General features: G+C 45.6%; 2 protein-coding genes and 1 pseudogene across 10 annotated transcripts; 2 read left to right on the forward strand and 1 right to left on the reverse strand.

Moving 5' to 3' along the window:
* Window positions 1-731: 731 nt before the first annotated feature.
* LOC111733345 lies at window positions 732-4,306 on the forward strand (annotated as a pseudogene).
* A 1,272-nt stretch (window positions 4,307-5,578) lies between these two features.
* PRR3 (proline rich 3) lies at window positions 5,579-10,887 on the reverse strand. 7 transcript variants are annotated; one of them, XM_011383987.2, is made up of 6 exons: window positions 10,570-10,814; window positions 9,852-9,914; window positions 7,846-8,025; window positions 7,296-7,376; window positions 7,086-7,205; window positions 5,579-6,840 (listed from the first exon to the last, which is right to left on the reverse strand). In XM_011383987.2, the coding sequence occupies exons 1-6, from the start codon at window positions 10,670-10,672 to the stop codon at window positions 6,734-6,736; spliced, it is 654 nt and encodes a 217-aa protein (XP_011382289.1). In that variant the 5' UTR covers window positions 10,673-10,814; the 3' UTR covers window positions 5,579-6,733. The 7 variants fall into 7 exon arrangements, with proteins under 7 accessions (XP_011382289.1, XP_023381132.1, XP_023381130.1 ...); XM_023525364.1 differs by having other exon boundaries at window positions 10,505-10,679; XM_023525362.1 differs by lacking the exon at window positions 9,852-9,914.
* Window positions 10,848-20,936, forward strand: GNL1 (G protein nucleolar 1 (putative)). Of its 3 annotated transcripts, XM_023525361.1 has the most exons (13): window positions 11,163-11,395; window positions 11,633-11,869; window positions 12,289-12,454; window positions 12,833-12,969; window positions 13,123-13,274; window positions 13,392-13,463; window positions 14,177-14,384; window positions 14,539-14,634; window positions 15,031-15,222; window positions 18,749-18,927; window positions 19,005-19,167; window positions 19,386-19,526; window positions 19,918-20,936. In XM_023525361.1, the coding sequence occupies exons 2-13, from the start codon at window positions 11,797-11,799 to the stop codon at window positions 20,163-20,165; spliced, it is 1,827 nt and encodes a 608-aa protein (XP_023381129.1). In that variant the 5' UTR covers window positions 11,163-11,395; window positions 11,633-11,796; the 3' UTR covers window positions 20,166-20,936. The 3 variants fall into 3 exon arrangements, with proteins under 3 accessions (XP_011382285.1, XP_023381129.1, XP_011382286.1); XM_011383983.2 differs by having other exon boundaries at window positions 10,848-11,869; window positions 19,918-20,273; XM_011383984.2 differs by lacking the exons at window positions 11,163-11,395; window positions 11,633-11,869 and adding an exon at window positions 11,974-12,166 and having other exon boundaries at window positions 19,918-20,273.
* Window positions 20,937-21,687: the final 751 nt, after the last annotated feature.

A 21,687-nucleotide genomic window follows, 5' to 3' on the forward strand; every position in this document is an offset into this window, starting at 1 on the left:
GCAAGGCGATATCACTTCATACCTGTCAGAATGGCTATCATTAATCAGTCAAAAAATAAGTTGGCGAGAATGTGGAGAAAAGGGAATCCTCATGCACTGTTGGTGGGATTGTAAATTGGTACAGCCACTATGAAAAACAATATGGAGTTTCCTCAAAAATTAAAAATAGAAATACCATATGACCCAGCAATTCCACTTCTGTGTATTTATCTGAAAAAATTCAAAACATTAATTCGAAAAGATATGTGCACCCTTATGTTCATTGCAGCATTATTTACAATAACCAAGATATGGAAGCAATCCAAGCATCCATCAATAGACAAATGGATAAAGACACACACACATATACAACAGAATATTACTTAGCCATAAAAATGATTGAAATCTTGCCATTTGTGACAACGAACCTAGAAAGTATTATGTTGAGTGAAATAAGTAGAACAGAGAAAGACAAATCCCATATGATTTCACTTACATGTGGAATCTAAAAAACAAATGAACAAACAAAACAAAACAGAAACAAAGTCATAGATACACAGAACAAATTGATGGTTGCCAAAGAGGAAGGGATTACAAACTTCTAGTTATAAAAGCACATGGGGATATAAAGTACAGCATAGAGAATATAGTCGATATCATAATAACTATGTATGGTGACAGATGGTTATTATACTTATTGCAGTGATCACTTTGTAAGGTATGTAAATGTTAAATCACTATTTTGTACACCCGAAGCTAACATTATATGTCAACTATAATTAAAAATAAATTTTGACAAAAGAAAATAAATTTAAATAGCTCTTACCATAAGCAGCCTGTGCTGACCTCTGAAAATGGTTTGCTATTCACTTGACCCAGAAAACCCCACAAAATCGAGAGGCTCAAATCTTCATGTTCACTTTAAGAACACTTGTGAAACTGTCCAGGCCATCAAGGGTATGCATATCCAAAAAGCCACCAAGTATCAGAAGGATGTCACTTCACAGAAGCAATGTGTGCCATTCCGTCATTACAATGGTGGAGTTGGTAGGTGTGCCCAGGCCAAAGAGTGGGGCTGGATGCATGGTCGGTGGCCCAAAAAGAGTGCTTTTGGCTGCACATGCTTAACAATGCAGAGAATGATGCTGAGCTTAAGGGTTAGATGTGGACTCTCTGGTCACTGAGCACATCCAGGTGAACAAAGCTCCCAAGATGCAGCGCAGAACTTACAGAGCTCGTGGGCGGGTTATCCCCTGCCTGAGCTTTCCCTGCCACAGTGGGATGATCCTTACTGCAAAGGAGCAGACTGTTCCTAAACCAAAGAGGAGGCTACACAGAAGAAAAAGGTATCTCAGAAGAAACTGAAGAAACAAAAATGTATGGCCCAGGAGTAAATGCAGCATATAATACATGCTGATAAAAGTAAAAGCAGAGAAAAAATAAATTTAGATAAATAAATTAAAAAATAGTTAAAATTGAAAAAAAAGACAGAAAAAGAAAGACAAGGCAAGACAAGACAAGAAAAGAAAAAAGAAAAGCAAGCAAGCAAGCATACCATCTTTCCATCTTGGGCCAAAACTGAAAGATCATCCTCTTTCTCCATTCCCACTCCACATCAAGCAAGCCATGTCTGCTTTGTTAATTTATTTAAAAAATATATTCATTGAGTGCATGATATGTGCCAGGCACTCTTGTAGCGTCTTGGGATATCACTCAATAAAGATCTCTGCTTATATTTCTAACCATGAAGCTGATGCTATGGAAAAAATATATAGACTAAGGTAAAAAGTATCAGAAGGGCAGGTTGTAGTATTAAATAGACTGTTCCTGAGGTCTTGGTGAGTGACATTCAAGCAAATCTTTGAAGAAGGGGAGCGTTTTGGCCACATAGGTTTCCAGGAGAAGAGCCTTTCTGGAAGAAGGAATGAGTGGCGTGATGCCCTATAGTAGAAGTATACTTGGCATATACGAGGAACAAACAGCAAGGAGGACAGTACGGCTGGACTGCATGAGCAAGCAAGGCGTTGTTGGAGAGGTGAACAGAGAAGTACAGCAGGGTCTGGTTTGGGAAGGATCTTTTAGGTCATCTTAAGGATTTGGCTTCTACTCTTGACTAAAATGGAAGTCATTACAAGGTTCTGAGCGGAGGAATGACCTGACCTGGCTTACATTTAAAAAATAAATAAATAAAAGGATGAGTTTGGGTCCTATGCTGAAAATAGACCGAGGCAGTGCAGTGTGGGGGAGAATGGCAGAAGCAGGAAGACCTGTTAAGAGGTGATAGTGACTCAGATGGGTGATAGCTGTAGAGGTGGCGACAAGGACTGATTTCTGGATATATTTGAAAAAAGAACCAGTAGGTTTTATTAATTAATTGGCTGTCAGATGTAATAAAAAATTAAGGATGGCTCCAAAGTTTCCTAACTGAGCAACTGGAAAGATGAGTTGCCATCAACTGAGACTTTAAAACATACCCCAAATCTGCCCACTTCTCTCTACCTCTACCCCAAACCAAACCACCTTCTCTTTCTCCTGGAACACAGAGGTGGCCTCCTAACTGGTCTCCCTGCTGTTATTCTCATTGTTAAGTCTATTCTTCAGTCAGTAGTAGTTTTAAAATGTAAATCATTTGCTCAAAACACTTAGAATAAAATCCAAGTGCTTTCTTCACCTTGGCTTACAGGGCTCTGTATGACCTGGCCCCTGTTGAACTTCCTGATCTCATCTCCCACAGTCTTAACCACACTGGCCTTCTATTTTTACTTCAAATACCTGGAATGCACTTTCCCCAGATATTCATACGGTCACTTTCTCATTTCAGGCTCTATTCACATGTCGTCTCCTCAGAGAAGCCCTATGTATTATAATATTGACTTGTTCTCTTTCACCTGTCACTCTCCAGCCTCTTCCTTCACTTTTTCTTCAGAGCACTTATTACTTAAGATATTACACATGTATGTATTGTCTATCATCCTCAATAGACTGTAATCACCATATGGAGGAGGATTTTGTCTTTTTCATCGATATAGTCCCAGCCCCTAAAACAGTACCTGGTTCAGAGAAAGCACTAAAGTATTCAATGAATGAATGTGAGGCTTAAATAAGACAATACATGTGAAGAACTTAGCATGGTACCGGGCACAGAGTGAGCAACCAGAAGATGTCACACTCTTGAGGTCTCTCCCCATCATCTTTCCTATTTCCTTATCAAGTTCACCCTTGCCCTTCCTAACTTTGCCATTAATGTCAGCTTTCCCCAAGGCTAAGTCCTGAATCCTCTCTTCTTCCCACTTGATATCTTCCTCCCAGGTGACTTCAGCTACAGATTCCTCACAGGTCTTTCATAACCACCATGTCTTGAGTAGTCTTCAACTGTTATTCTCTATGTAATACCCCATTTATTTCCTTTACATCAGTAATCACAATTTGTAATTATTCATTTGTTTACTGTGGAGAAAAACAGCCCCTGACAACTGGGAACTGGCCTGACTCTAGGAGCTAGGCCAGTTGCCAGCTAGCCTGGTGCTCACATCTAGGTCATGGTGCTCTCACATTGACCATAACTTCACAGAAAACCAATGTCAGAGGAGGTCATTCTGTGACTGTGATGAAGACAAAGTTCACAATCTTGTCTAAGCACAGATGAAAACAAGATCACTGTGTAAACTATACATACTAAACAATCCTAAACAGCCCCCATTGGGTACAATAATCTTTTTATTTTTAAACCAGTTTTAGCCATTTCATTCCTCTCTCCTAGATGAATTTATTAAGATGTGCAATCATAGAACTGCCCCAACTTCCTGATAGTATCCAATTCAGAATGATTCCCTGCTTCCTTGAAACTTCCTCCTTCCCTGAATCACCTAACACAAAACCTAATTCCTAACCTTCTTAACTAGATAACTTCTGCAGAGTTAATAAACCCAACTTTGAGTTCTAGGTATGTTTATAATGCTCTTTGGCTTAAAAGCCATTACTTTTGCTGTCTTATTTTCTATTGCATCCCCGAATTTTAGCAGGGAGTGGCTGGTAGAGGATGTTCATTCTACCCTAACTTTTTCACTTGCTGAAAATCTAGCATTTTGCTTAGCACATGGATGCTTGAAGAGAGTACTTTTCCAAGCCTCACTGGCAGCTAGGTATTCGCTACAGGGCTAAGTTATGACCAGTGGCATATAACTCAAAGAGTTGAATGTTAGCTTCTGGGAAGTTTCCTCCAAGACAGCTTATTCTTCCTCTCTTCTTCCTCCATCCTGAGGCTTGGAGCATGGATGAACAAACTAGAGCTTCACTCTAAACCGTGAATAGGAGGGTCTGACTTCAGAACTGGGGATCTGAAAGCTAGGGGTATTCTGAATCACTGAGTACCTTGTGGTGGTGATTACCACACATGCCTTGGACTATCTATCTCTTGATTTGCGAGAGAAATAAACTTCTGTCTTGCTTTAAGACTGATTTTGGTTTCTGTTACAATTGAACTTAAAGCTGATAAACTGGATCATAATAGGTGCTGTATATTTAGAATGAATAACTGTATCCATGGTCATGGCTTCGACCACTATTCATATGCAGATAATTTAGATTTATGCCTTTAGTTTTAATCTGAATACAAGACCTGTATATCCAACTCTCTCTCCTCAGATGTCTTAAAAAAGGCAGCTCAGACTCAACCACTTCAAAAGGAAAGTGTTATTCTGCCCGTTTTCCAATACGTTTCATTTTAAATGGCACTTAGTTATGCAAGCCAGAACCCCAAGAAACCTAAAATACTTTCGATTTATTTCCAAAAGACCACTTTTCTTCAACTCTACTACCAAAGTTTTTGCCATCATTGTGACTCATCTGGGTTACCAAAGTAACTTTCTAACCTCCACTTCCAGCCAGGTCCATAAACTATGATTTTTTAGAAAAACCAAGCTGTGATACTGACCTTCCTGAAACTCTTCAAAGGATTCTGTCTTATAAGATCCAAATCCTTATGTTCTGCAAGGCCCCAAGTGGTCTAGCTCCTTTCTTCTGCCTCGCCTCCTACTCTTCCCAAACACCTTTGCCTGGACTACATTCTCCCACCTCACTTCCTGCTTGTCCTTCAGAGCTTGCCTCAATTGTCATCTTCTAAGATGCCTTTATTATATACTCTCCCTTTCATCACATCTTGCTTCTTTACAGCAATATTGACAGGTGCAACTTTACACGTTATCTGTGATTTTTTGATAAACGTGTCTCCTATAGATTTTCAATTCACTGGTTTTGGTTGTTATCTCTAGTGCCTAGTATATCACCTGGCCCACAGGCACATGAGTATTTATTGAGACTGATTCTGTCATTACCACTCCATAAACATCAAACCTACAGACACAGTAAAATGTTTAAAAATTACTCCATGATTACCTGGCTTTTCTTTTCTCCTATAAAACTTTACCCTTGAACATAATACAGCCTGATCTGGTTAACAGGACTCCCACTGGTTCCTTCAGACAGGAAGAAACTTAAGCTTTGCTTTTCTCTGTCACCACTGTGTATGAACTAAATGAAGGATAAATGGACTCCAACGATAACCTCATCTGCACATCCAGAGATGACTGGAACACAGGGATTAAAGAAAATGCTTGTTTCCATTGCATTTATTATCAATATAAAAAAAATGTTTAAAAAATTCATTTTCAGTTCTCCAATGACTCTCATCCCTCCCTCTTGCCCATACAACTCCTGACCCACATCTTCAGGGCTAATTTAAAACTGAACCTGTTCACTGCCGTTTTCACAGAAAACCACCAGTGCCAGGGATGTAGGGGAAGAAGGCTGGATGAGGGCAACAGTACTGCCCAGGTTCCACCCAAAGGTAAGCCAAACAGAGATTCACAGAATTCAAAATGAAAGGGCTCGTGGCCTCGCAATGACTAAAATGGGGTGAAGAGGAGACAGGGCAAGCCCATCAGAAGCTTTACCAGAAAAACTGACACCAGAAGAATGGGAGGCCCAGGGAGGTCATCTTATGGAAAGTTTCACAATTCTCCCATGTAGGGACGTGAAGAAAGTCTAGAGGACACGGAGAGCCTCACTCATTTTGGCAGAAATACTCTAGTGTTGGGAAATCACAAAAATGTCACGGACACTAAGAAAGGCTACAAGGGGATGAAGTTTCACAAAACAGTAATCACAGACCAAAGTGGCAGGGATCATGCTACTGATGCAGAAACTACTAAGTACAAAAGGGAGATTGGACTTTCAGAGAGTGACTCTGTACCAGTCATCAAATCTTGACTTGTCAGACAAGCTGGTGAGTTTCACAGGGCAGCTGACAACATTGGGGGTAGTGGATAATCACATAAAAAGGACTTAACACATTTTATCAGGTGGAAGAAGGGAATGGTAGGAAACTGCTCCACGGCTCAGAAATTAAGGGTATTACTGGGGATTGGGTGGACAGATACGCAAGAAAACAGCACCAAATAGGTTTCCTGTTCAGCAGTCAGTTGGCGAGGGAGAAGAGGATCCAGGAGGCAAAGGGAGCAAAGATGGGTTCCTGAAGGTGAGTCTCCGGAGGCTGGATCAGAAGAGTGCACAATGCACACCAGTGATAAAACACAACTCTGGACTCCAAATGGGGAGGTGATGGATGGGGGTAGGTGTCACCGACTGAGAGTGGTGGGAGGAACAGCCTCAGAGTAGCCATCACAGGGCCACAGGGAAATTAATGGCCGCTAAGTCACAGAAGGCTCCTTCCAGCTTAGATGGGAAGGCACCAGTCTCACAGAGGAGGTCCATTGACGCCTGGGTGGTAGAAGGCACAGAGGTCCTCATATCGACAGTGGCCTTTTTTGGCAAAGTGTCGGCAGACAGGGCGGTCAGATTTGTCTGTGAACAAGTGAAAATTGGGTAATTTAACATGTAAAACAGAAAACAAATGTAATAGAAAGCAGAGGTAGAGTGATCAGATATTTCCCTACTGTGTCCAGATATTTTGGAATATCTTTCTCCTAGGAGAAAAAACATTCAGGACTACTACTTCAAAAGGACAATGGACAGCCCAAAGGAGAAGTCACGGTCACTCTGGGACCATGGGTATTAAATGTATACAAGCATAAAAAAATGGACCTCACCTTCCATAACTTGGGGTCCATCCTTGGGTGGGCAGGTATTCTTGACAAGTGACCAGCTTTTGAGCCTTCGAGGATGTCTCTGTTCTTTGTGAAGGCCTCCCCTGGAGGGACCACCATGGCCTGGTCCGGGAAAAGGATGCTCAGCATTGACCCCCCACCAACCACGACCGTATGGGCTGGATCTGGGGCCTAAGCCCCCCCAAATTAAACCTCTGTTCCGGGGAGGAGGTGGGAGGCTCAGCAGTGGTGGAATCATGGGTCCCTTTGATCCTGGAGGACCTCTGTGAAGAGCTAGAGAGAGAAGAGGAGAAGAGAAGAGAAGAGAAGAGAAGAGAAGAGAAGAGAAGAGAAGAGAAGAGAGAGAAAGGGAGAGAGACAGGAAGGGGGAGAAGGAGAGGAGAGGGAGAGGGAGAGGGGGTGGGGGGAGAGAAAGCCATGGAAAGTTGATCAATTGACAGACAGCTCAATCTTGATAAAGCAGCCCTGATTTTTTAAAAAACTTTTTATTGAAGTACATTATACATACAAAAAATACACCAATTTTAAGTGCACAATTCAATTATTGCCAAAGTAAACACACTTGTGTTTTCCACCACCCAGGTGTAGGGATAGGACCTTATTAGCACTTCAGAAGTCACCCACCCTTGTGCCCCTCCCCCCACTATTCCACCCTCCTCCCCAAAAGTAGCCACTGTCCTGACTTCTAGCACCATAGGTTAGTTTTTGCCTGTTTTTGAACTTTGCATAAGTGGAATCATACAGTCTGCATTCTTTTGTGTCTGGCTCCTTTCGCTCAACATCATGTTTGTGAGATTCATCCAGGTTGCCTGTAGCAGTTCGTTCGTTTTCATTGCAGTGTAGTATCCCATTGCATGCACATACAACAACTTATTTATCCATTCTACTGATGGTGGACATGTGGGTGGATTCCAGTTTGGGGCTATAAGGAAAAATGCTGCTATGAACATTTTTATACATGTCTTTGTTATACATATGTATGCATTTCTGTTGAGTATTTACCTAGCAGAGGTATTGTTGGGTCCTAGAGTATATGTATAGTCAAGTTTAACAAATAAAGTCACTTTTTCCCAAAGTGTTTATGCCAATTTATACCCCCACCAGCAGTTGTTCCACAGCCTTGACAACACTAGGTATTGTCAATCTTTTTCATTTTTGTTATTCTGTTGTGTGAAAGGGTTTTTTTTAAAATTTGTGGTAAAACATGTAACATAAAATTTGCCATCTTAACTACTTTTAAGTGTACAACTCACCAGTGTTAAGTAAATTCACATTGTTGTGAAACAGATCTCCAGAACTTTTTCATCTTGCAAAACTGAAACTCTATAGCTACTAACCACTCCTTTTCCCCCTCCACCCAGCCCCTGGCAATCACCACTCTACTTTGTGTCTATGAATTTAACTACTTTAGATACCTCATATGAGTAGAATCATACAGTACTTCTTTTTGTGACTGGCTTATTTCATTTAGCATAATGGCCTCAAGGTTCATCCATGTTGCAGCATATGACAGGATTTTCTTATTTTGGGGCTGAATAATATTCTATTGCACGAATATACCACTTTGTTTACATATTCAACAGACATGTGGATAGCTTCCATCTCTTAATTATTAAGAAAAGTCCGGCCATGAACATGGGTGTGCAAATATCTTTTTAAGATCCCGTTTTCCATTCTTTTGGATGTATATCTGGAAGTGGAATGTGGGATCATACAGTAGTTGTTAATTTTTTGAGGAACTTCCATATTATTTTCGACAGTGTTTGTACTATTTTACAATCCCATAACAGTGCACAAGTGTTTCGATTTCAAAGTGGTATGTTCTTATTTTGTATTTATTTGTTGACTAAAGATGTTCTAGTTCACCTGTTTTTGGCCATTTAAAATGTGGTTTTAATGAGGTGGCTATTCTGGTCTTTTGCCCATTTCTCTAATAGGTTTTCTAGAAGAGTTCTTTATATATTCTAGATATGAGCTCTTTATTGGTTATATTTGTAGCAAGTATCTTCTACTCCATGGTTCCCTATTAATTTCCTAATGGTGTCAGTTGATTAATAGAAGTTTGTATTTTCTAATGTAGTTGTTTAGAAATCTTTCCTTTATGGTTAATGTGTGTTTCCTAGAACTCTTACCTACTCTAAGATCATGAAATATATTTGTTTTCTAGAATTATTTCTCTTTTATACTGGAATTGATGTTTGCATATGGTAGGAATAGGAGGTCAAATTTCATTTTTCCCATGAATATCCAATTAACCCAGCACAATTTACTGAAAAGACCACTATTTTAGTTCTATCTTCGTCATAAATGAAGTGTCCATATATGTGTGGGCCTGTTATTAGAGTCTTTATACTAGACTCTTCTATTGAGTTACGTCTACCATTGCACCAACAGCACATCATCACAAGTACTATAGCTTTAAGGTTAAGTCTTGATATTTAGAGCAAGCCTTCCCATTCAAGATTGTTTTTGCAATCTCACCCCGATCTGTGCATTTTCATGTAACAATATAGAATGTTTATTTCCACACACAAAAATATAAGGCTCATAACACTGAATCTATAGATCAATTTGGGAAGAACTGACATGTTTACAACATTAAGTTTTCCAATCTGTGCATACATAATATACCTCCATTTAGGTACCGAATCCCTGATCTTTTGATTTTAAGTCCTCCCTGGGTTTTAGTCCTGCCGTTGCTCCCTTCCCCAAGACCTAATCAAAGGATCAAGGCCCCTTCCTCCTCACCTGTCTTGGGGTCACCAGGCTTTCCATTGGCCATAGGGGGAGGGCCCAGAAGGCTGGGTGGTCCTAAGAGTAGACATGAAAATATGGTCATCATAATGGATTGATGATCCTGTTCTTGTTCTCATTTCTTTATCTCCCCACTAAAGCCAAGTATATTCTCAGCAATGTTATCTGAGTTTTCACCCATATATCTGCTCTTTCCTCTGCAAAAGTTTTCAGGATTTGCTAAAAGTGGAGACTGGACCAAGGGGATAATGCAACAGAGATAACCTACAATTTTCTTTCCCTGAACCTGTTGCTATCTAAAACTTCCAGAGGAAATCTGATCCCTCTCCTTAGCTGTTGGCCAAGCAGATAGCTCTCCCTGCTCCTCCAGTAGTTTAGGACACACTTCCACCTTCCCTGTGAAAGTAAGGACCTAAACTGTTATCCCAGTCATCGGCAACCTGCAACTTCTCTAAGTTCTGCAGCAGCGCACACGTGCTCTCTATCCACTCCTTCCCTGCCTTCTACAGACAGGTTTAGGGGACGGATTAAAGCTAACGGTTAAAGTAAGAGAACTCCTCTTTCAGGGCTCCATCCGGGAGAGACCCTCCACACCCTCACCAGCGAGTGCGCCTTTACTCATTCCGCTGGAGCCTCCTCCCCCGCACCTTTTCGGCCCTTAACACCTCGCTCCGACCGACAGGAATTTGCACACTCTTCCCGAGATCCTCACCGATGCGACTCTCATCCTCTTCGTCTCCAATCTCTTCTCGCTCTGGCAGTTGGGGCTGCTGCAGCTGCTGCTGCTGCTGATTCTGCTTCTTTCGTTTCAGCATTGTGATTGCAGCAATGGCTGTAGCGGGATTTGGAGGGCAGTGAGGAAAGGGGCACGCTGAGATTCTGTTTCCGCTTCCGGCGGGGGGACGGCGGACCCGCCTGCTGAGCTCCCGCCATTTAACTTCCGGAAGGCTGCGGGAACCTTTGTGCTGCTAGTTTTCACATCAGCTGCTTCCCTCGATCTCTGCCAGGCATGGCGGCAATCTCAAACCTTTCCTATGCTTTAAAAGATTCCTCTCTTCTTTCGCTGAAAAGCACTCCACAACCGACCCCTCACAGTGTGCAACAGAGTTATCAAGCTCTCAGGCCAGGTCTGAGGACTGTCGCACCGTAAGATCGCCACATCCGGTTGCGTGTTACTATGGTAACAGCTGCAGGCACAACTTCGTGACCTCTGACCTTCCTCTCAAAGTCCTCGTCCCACCTGGGTTTCCTTCTTAGCCCACGCTCGCCTTATGATCTGTAAACCTGTTCCTTCTCATCCTTCCCACCAGGAATTTGGGTCCCAGCAGGGCAGCGCCCAGGACGCTTCAGGCCGCCTCCGCCCATCAAGACCTCTGACCCTGCTCCCAGTGTAACGCAGCAACTGGGCTTCGTTCTTGAGCGCGCAGTCTCGGCTTCCAATCAGGTCAAGCCCAGGGGCTGGGAATTCAGCTTGGGAGTGTCTACGCCCCTCGCCCCTAGATAGGGAGACTCGCCTTCTGCTCGACCGTCCCCTCCAGGTGAGTGGTAGCTACTCCCAGACGCGCAAGGTAGTGATGACACGCGTACCCCCTTTTCCGAGCGCAAGTTGGTAGCGTCCGTGACGAAGTGAGCCCGATCCTCCCACGCGCGCCTCCTTCGCTGCTGCTGCGCCTTCCTGGTACCACTGGCTCTCACATGCGGGGAGCTCACCCTACATCATTTCGCCCCACTTTCGGAGGGAAGTGACCGTATTTCTCCCCTTTTCCGCCTTCCAGACCTGCTACTGGGGCAAATCGGCCGGCCCGCCCGCTGACGTCACCTCCTAGCCCCGCCCCCTTGAGGGTCCCAGGCCCTTGCGGCAGGGGCTGCCTGGGGAGGGGGGAGTCAGTTGAGACGGCGGGAGCTCGGTGGAGGGCGGGCCAGGTGACTGGTCCCGGCCATGCCGAGGAAGAAGCCCTTCAGCGTGAAGCAGAAGAAGAAACAGTTGCAGGACAAGAGGGAGCGGAAGCGAGGTCAGTGCGGGAGCGAGAGGAGGGGGCGGGGCTCGGGTTCCCGCACGTCTGAAAGGAGGGGTGTGCCCGTCGCACCTCTTGGGGGCGTGGGAAGGGGTGGTAGCCGCGCGCCGACGCGCGCGGGCGACAGCGGAGGGGATTCCGTCACCCCAGCCCCCCTACTTGGAAGGGGTGGGGAAGGATGGAGAGTTGGGGGAGGGGAATCCCTCCAGCTCCAACGGGCACCATCCCCGCAGATCTCCGGAGGAGGAATGACTATCCCCACGGACATCCAAGAGGGTCCTGAGCTGGGTTGCTGTGAGGATCGGGCCTCAGAAGAAGTGGGGTGGGGTGAAGGGGGAAAGCCAGGCCGACCGGAGAAGGGGGTCTTTGCCCCCTCAGAGGCGGCCAGCACTGGCATCACTGGCTCCGCCCCGCAGGGCTTCAAGATGGGCTGCGATCCAGCTCCAACAGCCGCAGCGGGAGCCGGGAGCGGCGGGAGGAGCAGACCGACACTTCAGACGGGGAGTCTGTGACCCATCACATCCGTAGGCTCAACCAGCAGCCTTCTCAGGGGCTGGGCCTGCGAGGATATGATCCAAATCGGTGAGAGTGGGAGGGGGGCGCTGGCTAGGCCTTCCCTGCCTACCAGGAAGGTAGAGCGCTGGGGGAAAAGCCTGGTGCCGCTGGTGGAGGCTTGAAACTGGAGGTAGTGGGGCTGTGATGCCACTTTCGCAGCGGGCCGCAGCGCTCTCGGAAGCGGGCCACAACCTTCACTTTCAGAGGGGCTGGAGTGGGTTTGGCTTATTAAACGTACAAGGCTTAGGGGAAGGCCGAATATTACATGAAAGAGGAGTTTGGGGGAGGTCCGACTCAGAAAGGAAGCAAACAACCTTGAAGAGAAAGCTTTGCGAAGTTGTCTGCCCAAGAGGGGAGTTTGTGGCCACAAGATTGCGATGGTTGCTGTGGACCCTGTCCCGCTAGATACCGCTTGCATTTTGAGCGTGACAGCCGGGAGGAGGTAGAGAGGAGAAAAAGAGCAGCCCGGGAGCAAGTACTACAGCCCGTCAGTGCTGAGGTGCTGGAGCTGGACATCCGGGAGGTTTATCAGCCTGGCTCAGGTGAGTGAGAGCTCAACTGGCTGTTTGAGACAGGCAGTGGGCTGGGGGAAGGAGTGTGGAAGAGTAAAAGCTGACTGTGAGGAAGAAGTGGGAGGTACCCTGGAATCCTGAAACTATCTTCAGACTCACTTGGACTTTTTCTTGATTTCCCAGTCCTGGACTTTCCTCGACGTCCTCCTTGGAGCTATGAGATGTCCAAGGAGCAACTAACGAGCCAGGAGGAACGGAGCTTCCAGGAATATCTCGGGAAGATTCATGCGGCTTACACCTCGGAGAAACTCAGCTACTTTGAGCACAATCTGGAGGTGAGGATGGAGTAGGGACAGGAGTGGGGCATAGTGACCCATGGTCAAATTGGTCTGGGGTCAGGCAGAAAAGGGACTCTGAACTCAGGTTCTTTTCCACCAACCTTGATTTTCCAGACGTGGAGACAGATGTGGCGAGTGTTAGAGATGTCTGACATTGTCCTGCTTATCACTGATATCCGACATCCAGTGAGTACTGGGATGAGGCTGGGAAAGCCAGAGGAAGGAGAAAGGTTCTTGTGGGGTGAAGGGCAGAGGCAGGAATTAGGAGACAAAGAAGTATCCTTCTTTTTAGTCTCTTCTACTCCATGCTGATGTCTGTAGTCAGGGACTCAGTCCTTTATTTATCAATGTCACAGCCTATTACTCTTTTCCTGGTCAACCGACTCTCTTTTTCCTTATTCCTTTGACTAAAAGCCACATATCCTGTTTCCCAGCCCAGCAGAGTTAAACCAATAGGAAGTCTCCGAGTGGAGCTCCAGGGGATTGATTCCATGAAGGCAGCTGGGGGCTTCCCCCTGCTTTGTCATATCAGTCAGCACAAGACTCACCTGGAATACTGGAGTAGTAGTTAAGTCTCTAGACTCTGCTGCTGGGTGGCTGCTGTGTGGACCTGCTCTATCACTTTATTGTTGTTCTCCAGTGGGAGAAAGGGAAGTGTGTGGGACATTTAGGTTGGAGGTCCAGAATGGCATATGGACACACACTCCTACACAAATGCACAGATATTGCTTATCCCTGCTTTGTCTTCCTAGTTCAGTTTGGCTGATTTATCCTTTTTGCCCCAGAATCTGCTACCACTAGGGTCTTGTGTCCGAGCTTTACCTGCTGAGTGGGGAGCTGGAGGCAGAGAAATCTGGGTTGACCTCCCATTGCTCATCCCCTTACCAACCCTGTCCCAGGTTGTGAATTTCCCACCAGCACTTTATGAGTACGTGACTGGAGAACTTGGTCTGGCCCTGGTGCTGGTCCTGAATAAGGTGGATCTCGCCCCGCCAGCTCTCGTGGTTGCCTGGAAGCATTATTTCCACCAACACTTTCCCCAGCTCCACATCATCCTTTTCACCTCTTTCCCTCGGGATCCACGCACCCCACAGGACCCTAGTAGTGGTGAGTATCAATGAGGAGGGCATAATGGGAGAAGTGAGGTAACGGGAGAAAGGGGAGAACAGAGAGGCTTGTTGACAAGGGAGTACCTGATCTTGGATCTAAGGGAGGTGAGAGAGATGGAATGTGCTAATCCTTCTGTATTGTCTAATCTCAGTCTTAAAGAAGAGTCGGAGGCGGGGGAGAGGATGGACTCGGGCCCTGGGGCCAGAGCAGTTGCTGAGAGCCTGTGAAGCCATCACTGCAGGAAAAGGTTTGTGCCCCTTAGAGAGAGATGTGGCAGGCCATGGGGGAGACCTAAGGTCCAGAGTCATTTTCTCACCTTTCCCAAAGTCAGCTCCTCTATTATGGACTAAGGCAAGAGGCCAGGGGTAGGGATGGAAGAGGGAGCAGACTGACTTGGTGAGACCAGAGAGACAGGAGCCCAGCGTAGCTACCTTCAGGCTTCCCAGAACTTTTTAGAAAACTCAAGAGAAATACTTGTGATTCCAGAGTGGAGTCAAGTGAAGGCTGGGGAGAGTTAGCTGTTGTGCAGGTGGGCACTATCCTACTCCAGAGAACACTAGTTACATCAGCTGTGCAGTCATAGTCTGTACCATTACATACAGTGGCCCTGAGGAGAACCTTTTTCACCTTCTTTCCCGAGCAGTGGACTTGAGCAGCTGGTGGGAGAAGATTGCCCGGGATGTGGCTGGGGCCACCTGGGGTAATGGCTCTGGTGAGGAGGAAGAGGATGATGGACCAGCAGTCCTGGTGGAGCAGCAGACTGACTCAGCAATGGAGCCAGCTGGCCCAACCCAGGAGCGCTACAAGGATGGAGTAGTGACTATTGGCTGTGTGGGTAAGGAAGCAGTGGCTCATGCATGGTGGCCTCAATATTTGGAAAAGAAGCTGATGAGGTTTTATTAGGCTCCAGGGTCTCTGGAGGCACTCTGCTATAGTGGAAGGATCATGGCATGCCTGAGTTAAATTCTACTTTTTCTCAGTTGTTATCGATCTTGAACAAGTGTTTATCCATTCTCAGTCTTAAGTACTTTGATTTTTTTCCGGGTGTGGTGGGGGGAGAGGTAATTTGATGTTTAAAATGAGGACACTGATACCCAGGTAAAAGTACAAATGTGAGGAGTTAAGAAGAACATAGACACCCTAAAAAAGCTTGACAAATAGTGATGATAAGAATAATCATTAAAATATTACATTTATATGGTACTCACTATGTATCAGGTGCTGATCTAAGTGACTTAATGTGTGTTAGCTATTTCAGTTGTAGTAATTAGCCATTAGTAGAGTGGTCATTATATCATAGTAGAAGCTTAGCAAGTAATAGTTTCTTAGTCTTTACTGTTAAGGAGGATCTTCCCTTAATCCAGAGATTTGTCTCTGCTCTTGGTGGGAGAGAAAAGAATGTCTTATTAGGGCCCGCAGGGCCCCTTTTGATTTTGCGTGGGAGAGGTAAGAAGTGACTTTGGAAAAATTGTTATATGAGGTGTTATTGGAACCAAAGGAGGCCCAGCCTAGAAGAAATTAGGGAGAGCAGAGTAGTTGCCTCATGAAATGCTCCTAACTTATCTTTATTCTTCTTTTTGTCTTGGGAAAAACCTGCCTGACTGCTGACAGTTTGCTCCCATTTTCAGTCATTTTTCTCTGGCTTTCCCTTCCCTGATTTCTGACCCCAGCTGTCCCACCCAGGAGGCCATGTCCTCTTTCAGTAGCCTCTGCACTAACTTGTCTGTATTCAGAGTTGTGTGACAAGGAGAGCATCTGCTGTGGCACAGGCAGCCCTGAGTTTGGATTTCCCTCTAGCTATCATTCATTTATTTATTCCACAAATATTTACTGAGCACCAGGTGCCAGGTGCTATTTCCAGAGCTGGGGATATGCTGCCATGAAAATGGCAGAAAAGTCCCTACCCTCATGGAGCTTGTTTTCTTGTGAGTAAATCAATTCGTCATTTGAAATTATATTACTTAGGGACAATGAAACGGAAGAGAAAACTGGGTGAGAAGGAGTCCTCTGGGAAAGACTCCTGAGAAGAGCCTGGGATGATGAGAAATGGCTGTTTGGAGATGTGGGGAAATGGTCTTCTAGGCCAACGGGGTCAGTAAGTGAGAAGATCTTGAGGTAGGAATGAGCTTGTTGACTGTGGGACCAACTAGAGTGCCAGGGGAATTGGAGTATGGTAGCCAAGAAAGACAGTCGGGGATGAGATCAGAAAGGTGATCAGGGATCACATCATGTAAGGTCTCATGGCTAAGAGAAGGCGTTTTGGATTTATTCGAGATCTGATGAGAAGTCAGTGGTGGGTTTTGAGCAGGGGAATGATAGGATCTGATTTCTTTTTTGAGAAGTTTATCTGCAGAGTAGAGAATACATGTGGGGGTAGGCAAGAAAGGAAGCAGAGAGAGCACAGTCAGAGGCTATTGCAGTGGACTTCCAGGTTTTTGTAGTGAGCAACTGGGAGTACTGAAATAGGAAGGTTGGGAGAGGAGCAGATCTGGGGAGGGGATTCAGAAATTAAATTTGAGATTCTTTAAAATTATTCCAAGTGGAGATGGTGATTAGGCAGGTATAGGAGCCTGGAGCTTAAGGAAGAAGACTGCAGATTTGAATTTGGGAGAGATTTAATGTGGGGAGCCATTGGTGAATATAAATGATACTTAAAGTCATGAATTCAGTGAGATATGGGAGAAGAGGTAGATGGAGAGAGGAGGTCAAGCCAGCATTTCTAGAGATTGGGCAGAGGAGGAAGAAATGGAAAATGTCACAGATGTCAAATGAAAAAATGTTTGGAGAGGAAAGAGGGGCTCAGTTGTATCAAATGTTGCTGACATTTGGATGAGATGAGTACAGAGACTTGTTCAGTGGACTTGGTGATGAAGATGAGTGGTTTTAGTGGAGTGGAGGAGAGAAAGCGAGATTGGAGTAGGCCAATGAGAGGATAGACAAGAGTATGGCAGAACCTCATATAATGTTGTACTTGACTGTAGCCAGACACAACAGTCTCCATATTGTACAATGCTTCATTCAGGGATACACAGGTCAGAAAACTTAAAAACGTAAGCAACCGAATTCCTTCCAACTCAGGATAAGGCTCACATGTACAGAGGAAGAGGGTTATGATCAAGAAGGGACAAATGGGGCCTCTGGGAGGATGTGCGTCACACCCTTGGTCCTGGGGTGGATGATATGGGGTTCATCTGGCACATTCATGTTTTATGCATTTTTACATAAAACATTGTTACAGTTCATGGTTATAAAGAAGGTTGCATGAAAAAGTGGTGACCAAAAATAGACAAGTCTTTGAAGGAGTTTCACTATAAAGGGGACAGAGAAATGAGGCTGGTCGGGATTGTCAGAGGAGGGCTGTTTTCTCCATTTCTTCCTCTTTTGGAAAGGAAATACCTTAGTGGGTTATAAATGGAGCACAGTCAATATGGTGGTGCATCTTTCCCTAGCCACAGTCACTTGCCCGGGAGCAGGTGCTGAATGGGAAGAGTTGCATTTTGTAGGGTTAGGGTTTTGCCAGGTGAGTAAGGTGGAGGGGAGGGGCAGGACCAGAAAGTTCAAGGTCTGTGAAACAGACTGGCTGGTGTGGGATTATGGAATCTAAGTTGGGTAAGGAGGAAGGCGAGGGCATGAGTCGGGTATTGAATAGTGTTTTCGTGCTAGAGTCAGGGTCAAAGAATTATTGAAACTGAGGAATCAGAATAAGTGATCTGGAAAGATGGGATGTCAGAACAGAGGGAAGTGTGCTTACTATTGAGATTTTGGAGGTATGAAGTGACAGGGTCCAGGGCATGACCAGGGGAGTGGGTAGCTGAGGTGGGATAGAGAAAATGACCTTTACAAGGGACATACTGGCACTGAGAGGCCAGAGTGCTGTACAGGAGATGTGTGCAGATACTGAAGTCAGCCATACTGAAGGTGGTGGTCATGATGAGAGTGGCAGTGACCTCCAAGGGCTCCAGGCTTCTCCTTATGATAAGTAATCTTACGATAATCATGAGATGTGTGTCTCACTGGGATTGGGTACTTATTCCACTGCAGACATTGAACCACACAGTTGTATTTGTTTCTCATTTAATTTGACCACTATGAGGTTGTAGGTATCTGCACTGTAAAATGAGTTAAACAGAGACTCAGAAAGTTAAGTTGATTGCATTGAGGTCACAAAGCTGGTAAGTGGGGAGGCCAGCTTTGTGGGGATTCAACCCTGGCAGTCCAGAGCCTGATTTGTAACTTGCAATATTAAACTGTTTCCTTAATTTCTGAGTCTTAGTTCCCTTTTCATCTATAGATATAGCACAGAGTCCAGCCCATCACAGAGTAAGGATCTGTCAAATGTTCATTTTCCTTGTCTTCCTCAGGTTTCCCCAATGTGGGAAAGTCCTCGCTGATCAATGGGCTGGTAGGGCGGAAGGTCGTCAGCGTCTCCAGAACCCCTGGCCACACCCGATACTTTCAGACCTACTTTCTCACCCCCTCCGTGAAGCTCTGTGACTGCCCAGGCCTCATATTCCCCTCCCTTCTGCCTAAGCAGTTGCAGGTATGAGGGCAGAGGGGGCAGGGAGGGAGAAGGCAGTCAGATCGAGGAAGGTGCTGAGTGCTCTTGTTTCCCCTCAGGTTCTGGCAGGGATCTACCCCATTGCCCAAATCCAGGAGCCATACACCGCTGTGGGCTACCTGGCCTCTCGAATCCCTGTGCAGGTTCTGCTCCACCTGCGCCACCCAGAGGCCGAGGACCCCTCCGCAGAACACCCCTGGTGTGCCTGGGACATCTGTGAAGGTGGGTTCCATGTGCCTGGCTCCTCCCCTTGCCTTTTACTCTGCCAGATCTCTTCTCAGAGGTTCTGCCATCGACCCAGTAGCTGGCCATTCACCCTTAGCTTTCTGTCACAGAGCCAGCAAAATCTCGGGCCTAGAATGCTCTGGGGAAAACTGGAAGGACTTATGTTAGGTGGGTGGGGTTAATGGGCTTCTCTTCCCATTATTTTCTCTTTCTAGCCTGGGCAGAGAAACGTGGTTACAAGACAGCCAAGGCTGCGCGGAATGATGTGTACAGAGCGGCCAATAGCCTCCTGCGGCTAGCACTGGATGGCCGCCTCAGCCTGTGCTTTCATCCCCCAGGCTACAGTGAACAGAAAGGTCGGCCAGCCACTTTGCTTCCCTAGTCCCTGCTGTAGTGTAAGCACAGGGGTGTTGGCCCCACACAGCAAGAGCAAACCCGGATTCTGTACCTGTCAGCTAGCTCTCTGTGTTGATAAGTATCTCTGTGGTGGTGTCCTGATCTGCAAAACCAAGGTGATAGTTGCCTCCTGGCTAGGTAGGGCTAGGTAGCGGCAAAAGTTGGGGTTAATGTGTGCAGAGCTAGCTATTCAGTGCCTAGCACATGGGAGGTTGAGTGAATGAATGAATGCATGCCAGCAGCTATAAAAATTATTGTTATTCTTAGTCTGTGCCTCTTCCCCATCTTTCTGTGGCTTTAGTTCCTTGTTTAAAACACTCCTCTATTCTTTTTCTTGTTTTGGTTCCTTAGGCACCTGGGAGTCCCATCCGGAGACCATGGAGCTGGTGGTTTTGCAGGGTAGGGTGGGGCCAGCAGGCGATGAGGAAGAGGAGGAGGAAGAGGAGGAAGAGCTGAGCAGCTCTTGTGAGGAGGAGGGAGAGGAGGACCGAGATGCAGATGAGGAGGGGGAAGGGGATGAGGACACCCCAACTTCAGTTCCTGGATCCAGCCTGGCTTCACGAAACCCTTATGCCCTGCTGGGTGAGGATGAGTGCTGAGGCTCTGCTCTGCACCATCTTCCCCACCCAGTATCTTTGCTTTTGGACTGACATGGGGGGTATCTCCCCTCTGCCACACAATTGTGAATAAAGATTGTCTGCTTTGTAGCCCCTTCCCCAGATGGACTAAGGTGAGAGCAGCTGTTTCAGACCGACAGCTATGGGAAGCTTCTCCCTTTTTTCATGCATTTTCTTTGCAAAGGAAAAGTTCTCTTAGGAGTTAATTCTAAGGCCATGAAACCTGCTTCCTCTGCCTGCTTTGCCACTCAAATTATCAACATGGGAGGGCAGGGCACTTCTGGCTTTTGAGTCCTAGTCTAAAGCCAACCCCATTTTGGAGTTTGTGTCATTCTCTCTGATTTGAGCAGCAATCTTGTGTGCCACCTGCTGCCAGACCTGGGTTATACCAGGAGCTTTTGGGAGAAGAAGCAGTAAGAGTTGTCATAAGCTGTCTCCAAGTGAGATTTTTGCAGGATTTACTCAAATTCAGCAAATATTTATTGAGAGCCGACTGTATGTCTGGACCAATGCTAAGCACTAAGCATATAAAGATGCACGGAACCTGACTTAAATTTGTAGTCTGGCCATGATCAAGATCCCATTATCAGGCATCCAAGTTTTTGGATTAAGAAAGGTATATATAATGTTCTCCAAATTCTTGAGGCTCATACAGTATAATTCTAGAACTTGTTGATGAAAATATTTAGGTGAAACCAAATACTTGTTAAAATGTTGATTAAATATGTACATGTAGTCTTACTGGCAAACAAATAGCGTGCACATTATTTGAGCAGACCAGCCTTTTAAATACAGTGTTAAGTTACATTCTTTAAAAGCCCATGTGCACTAAAAGTATATGAGATTCAGAGGGGAGGGCACAGGGCCAGCCTCTGAATCCTCTTTTTTCCTGGTTTGGGGATGGTGACCCCATGCATTTCAGCAGCAGTCAGCTCTCTTGTGAGTCAGGGCACCCCGGGCTTTGCTGTATGTCTCCTTTGTCAAGCAAGTAGTTAGAGTCCTTGATTTAATTCTTGGAGAAAAGGGAGAATAAGTTTTGTTTTATTGGCTGCCACATTGCCTAGGTTGGGTGGTAGCAAAAAGTGTTATTTGACAGGTCGATCATTAGGTATAGGGGTAAAGAGGAGGGGCAGTACCAGATTCCTTTTCTTCATTCAAGCATCCAATTCAGATCTTGGATAATGCATTGGGCAGTAATGCCAGCAGAGAGCCTGTCAACCCAGGAGCAAAAGAAGCTGAGGTTTTGGGTCCACACATTCCATCAAGCTCCCCCTTCCACTGGTCCCAGTGAAGACATAAATCCTGGAATTTGCACTCCAGTGCAAAGTTTAAATACTACCAGCATGTGAATGTGCTTGAAGGTTGCCCAAAATGTGCTGTAAAAAAGTTCATGCTGAGAGAAAAACCTGTCTCCCATCTTGTGCTCTTTAGCCTAGGGCTGGGTCTTCTGCTGAAAGAAAGGGGGTCCCAGCTTAGTTCCTCTAATAGTTTGTGATGTTCAGGG

Source organism: Pteropus vampyrus, unplaced genomic scaffold (genome assembly GCF_000151845.1).
Source record: "Pteropus vampyrus isolate Shadow unplaced genomic scaffold, Pvam_2.0 Scaffold553, whole genome shotgun sequence".
NCBI classification, from domain to species: Eukaryota; Metazoa; Chordata; class Mammalia; order Chiroptera; family Pteropodidae; genus Pteropus; species Pteropus vampyrus.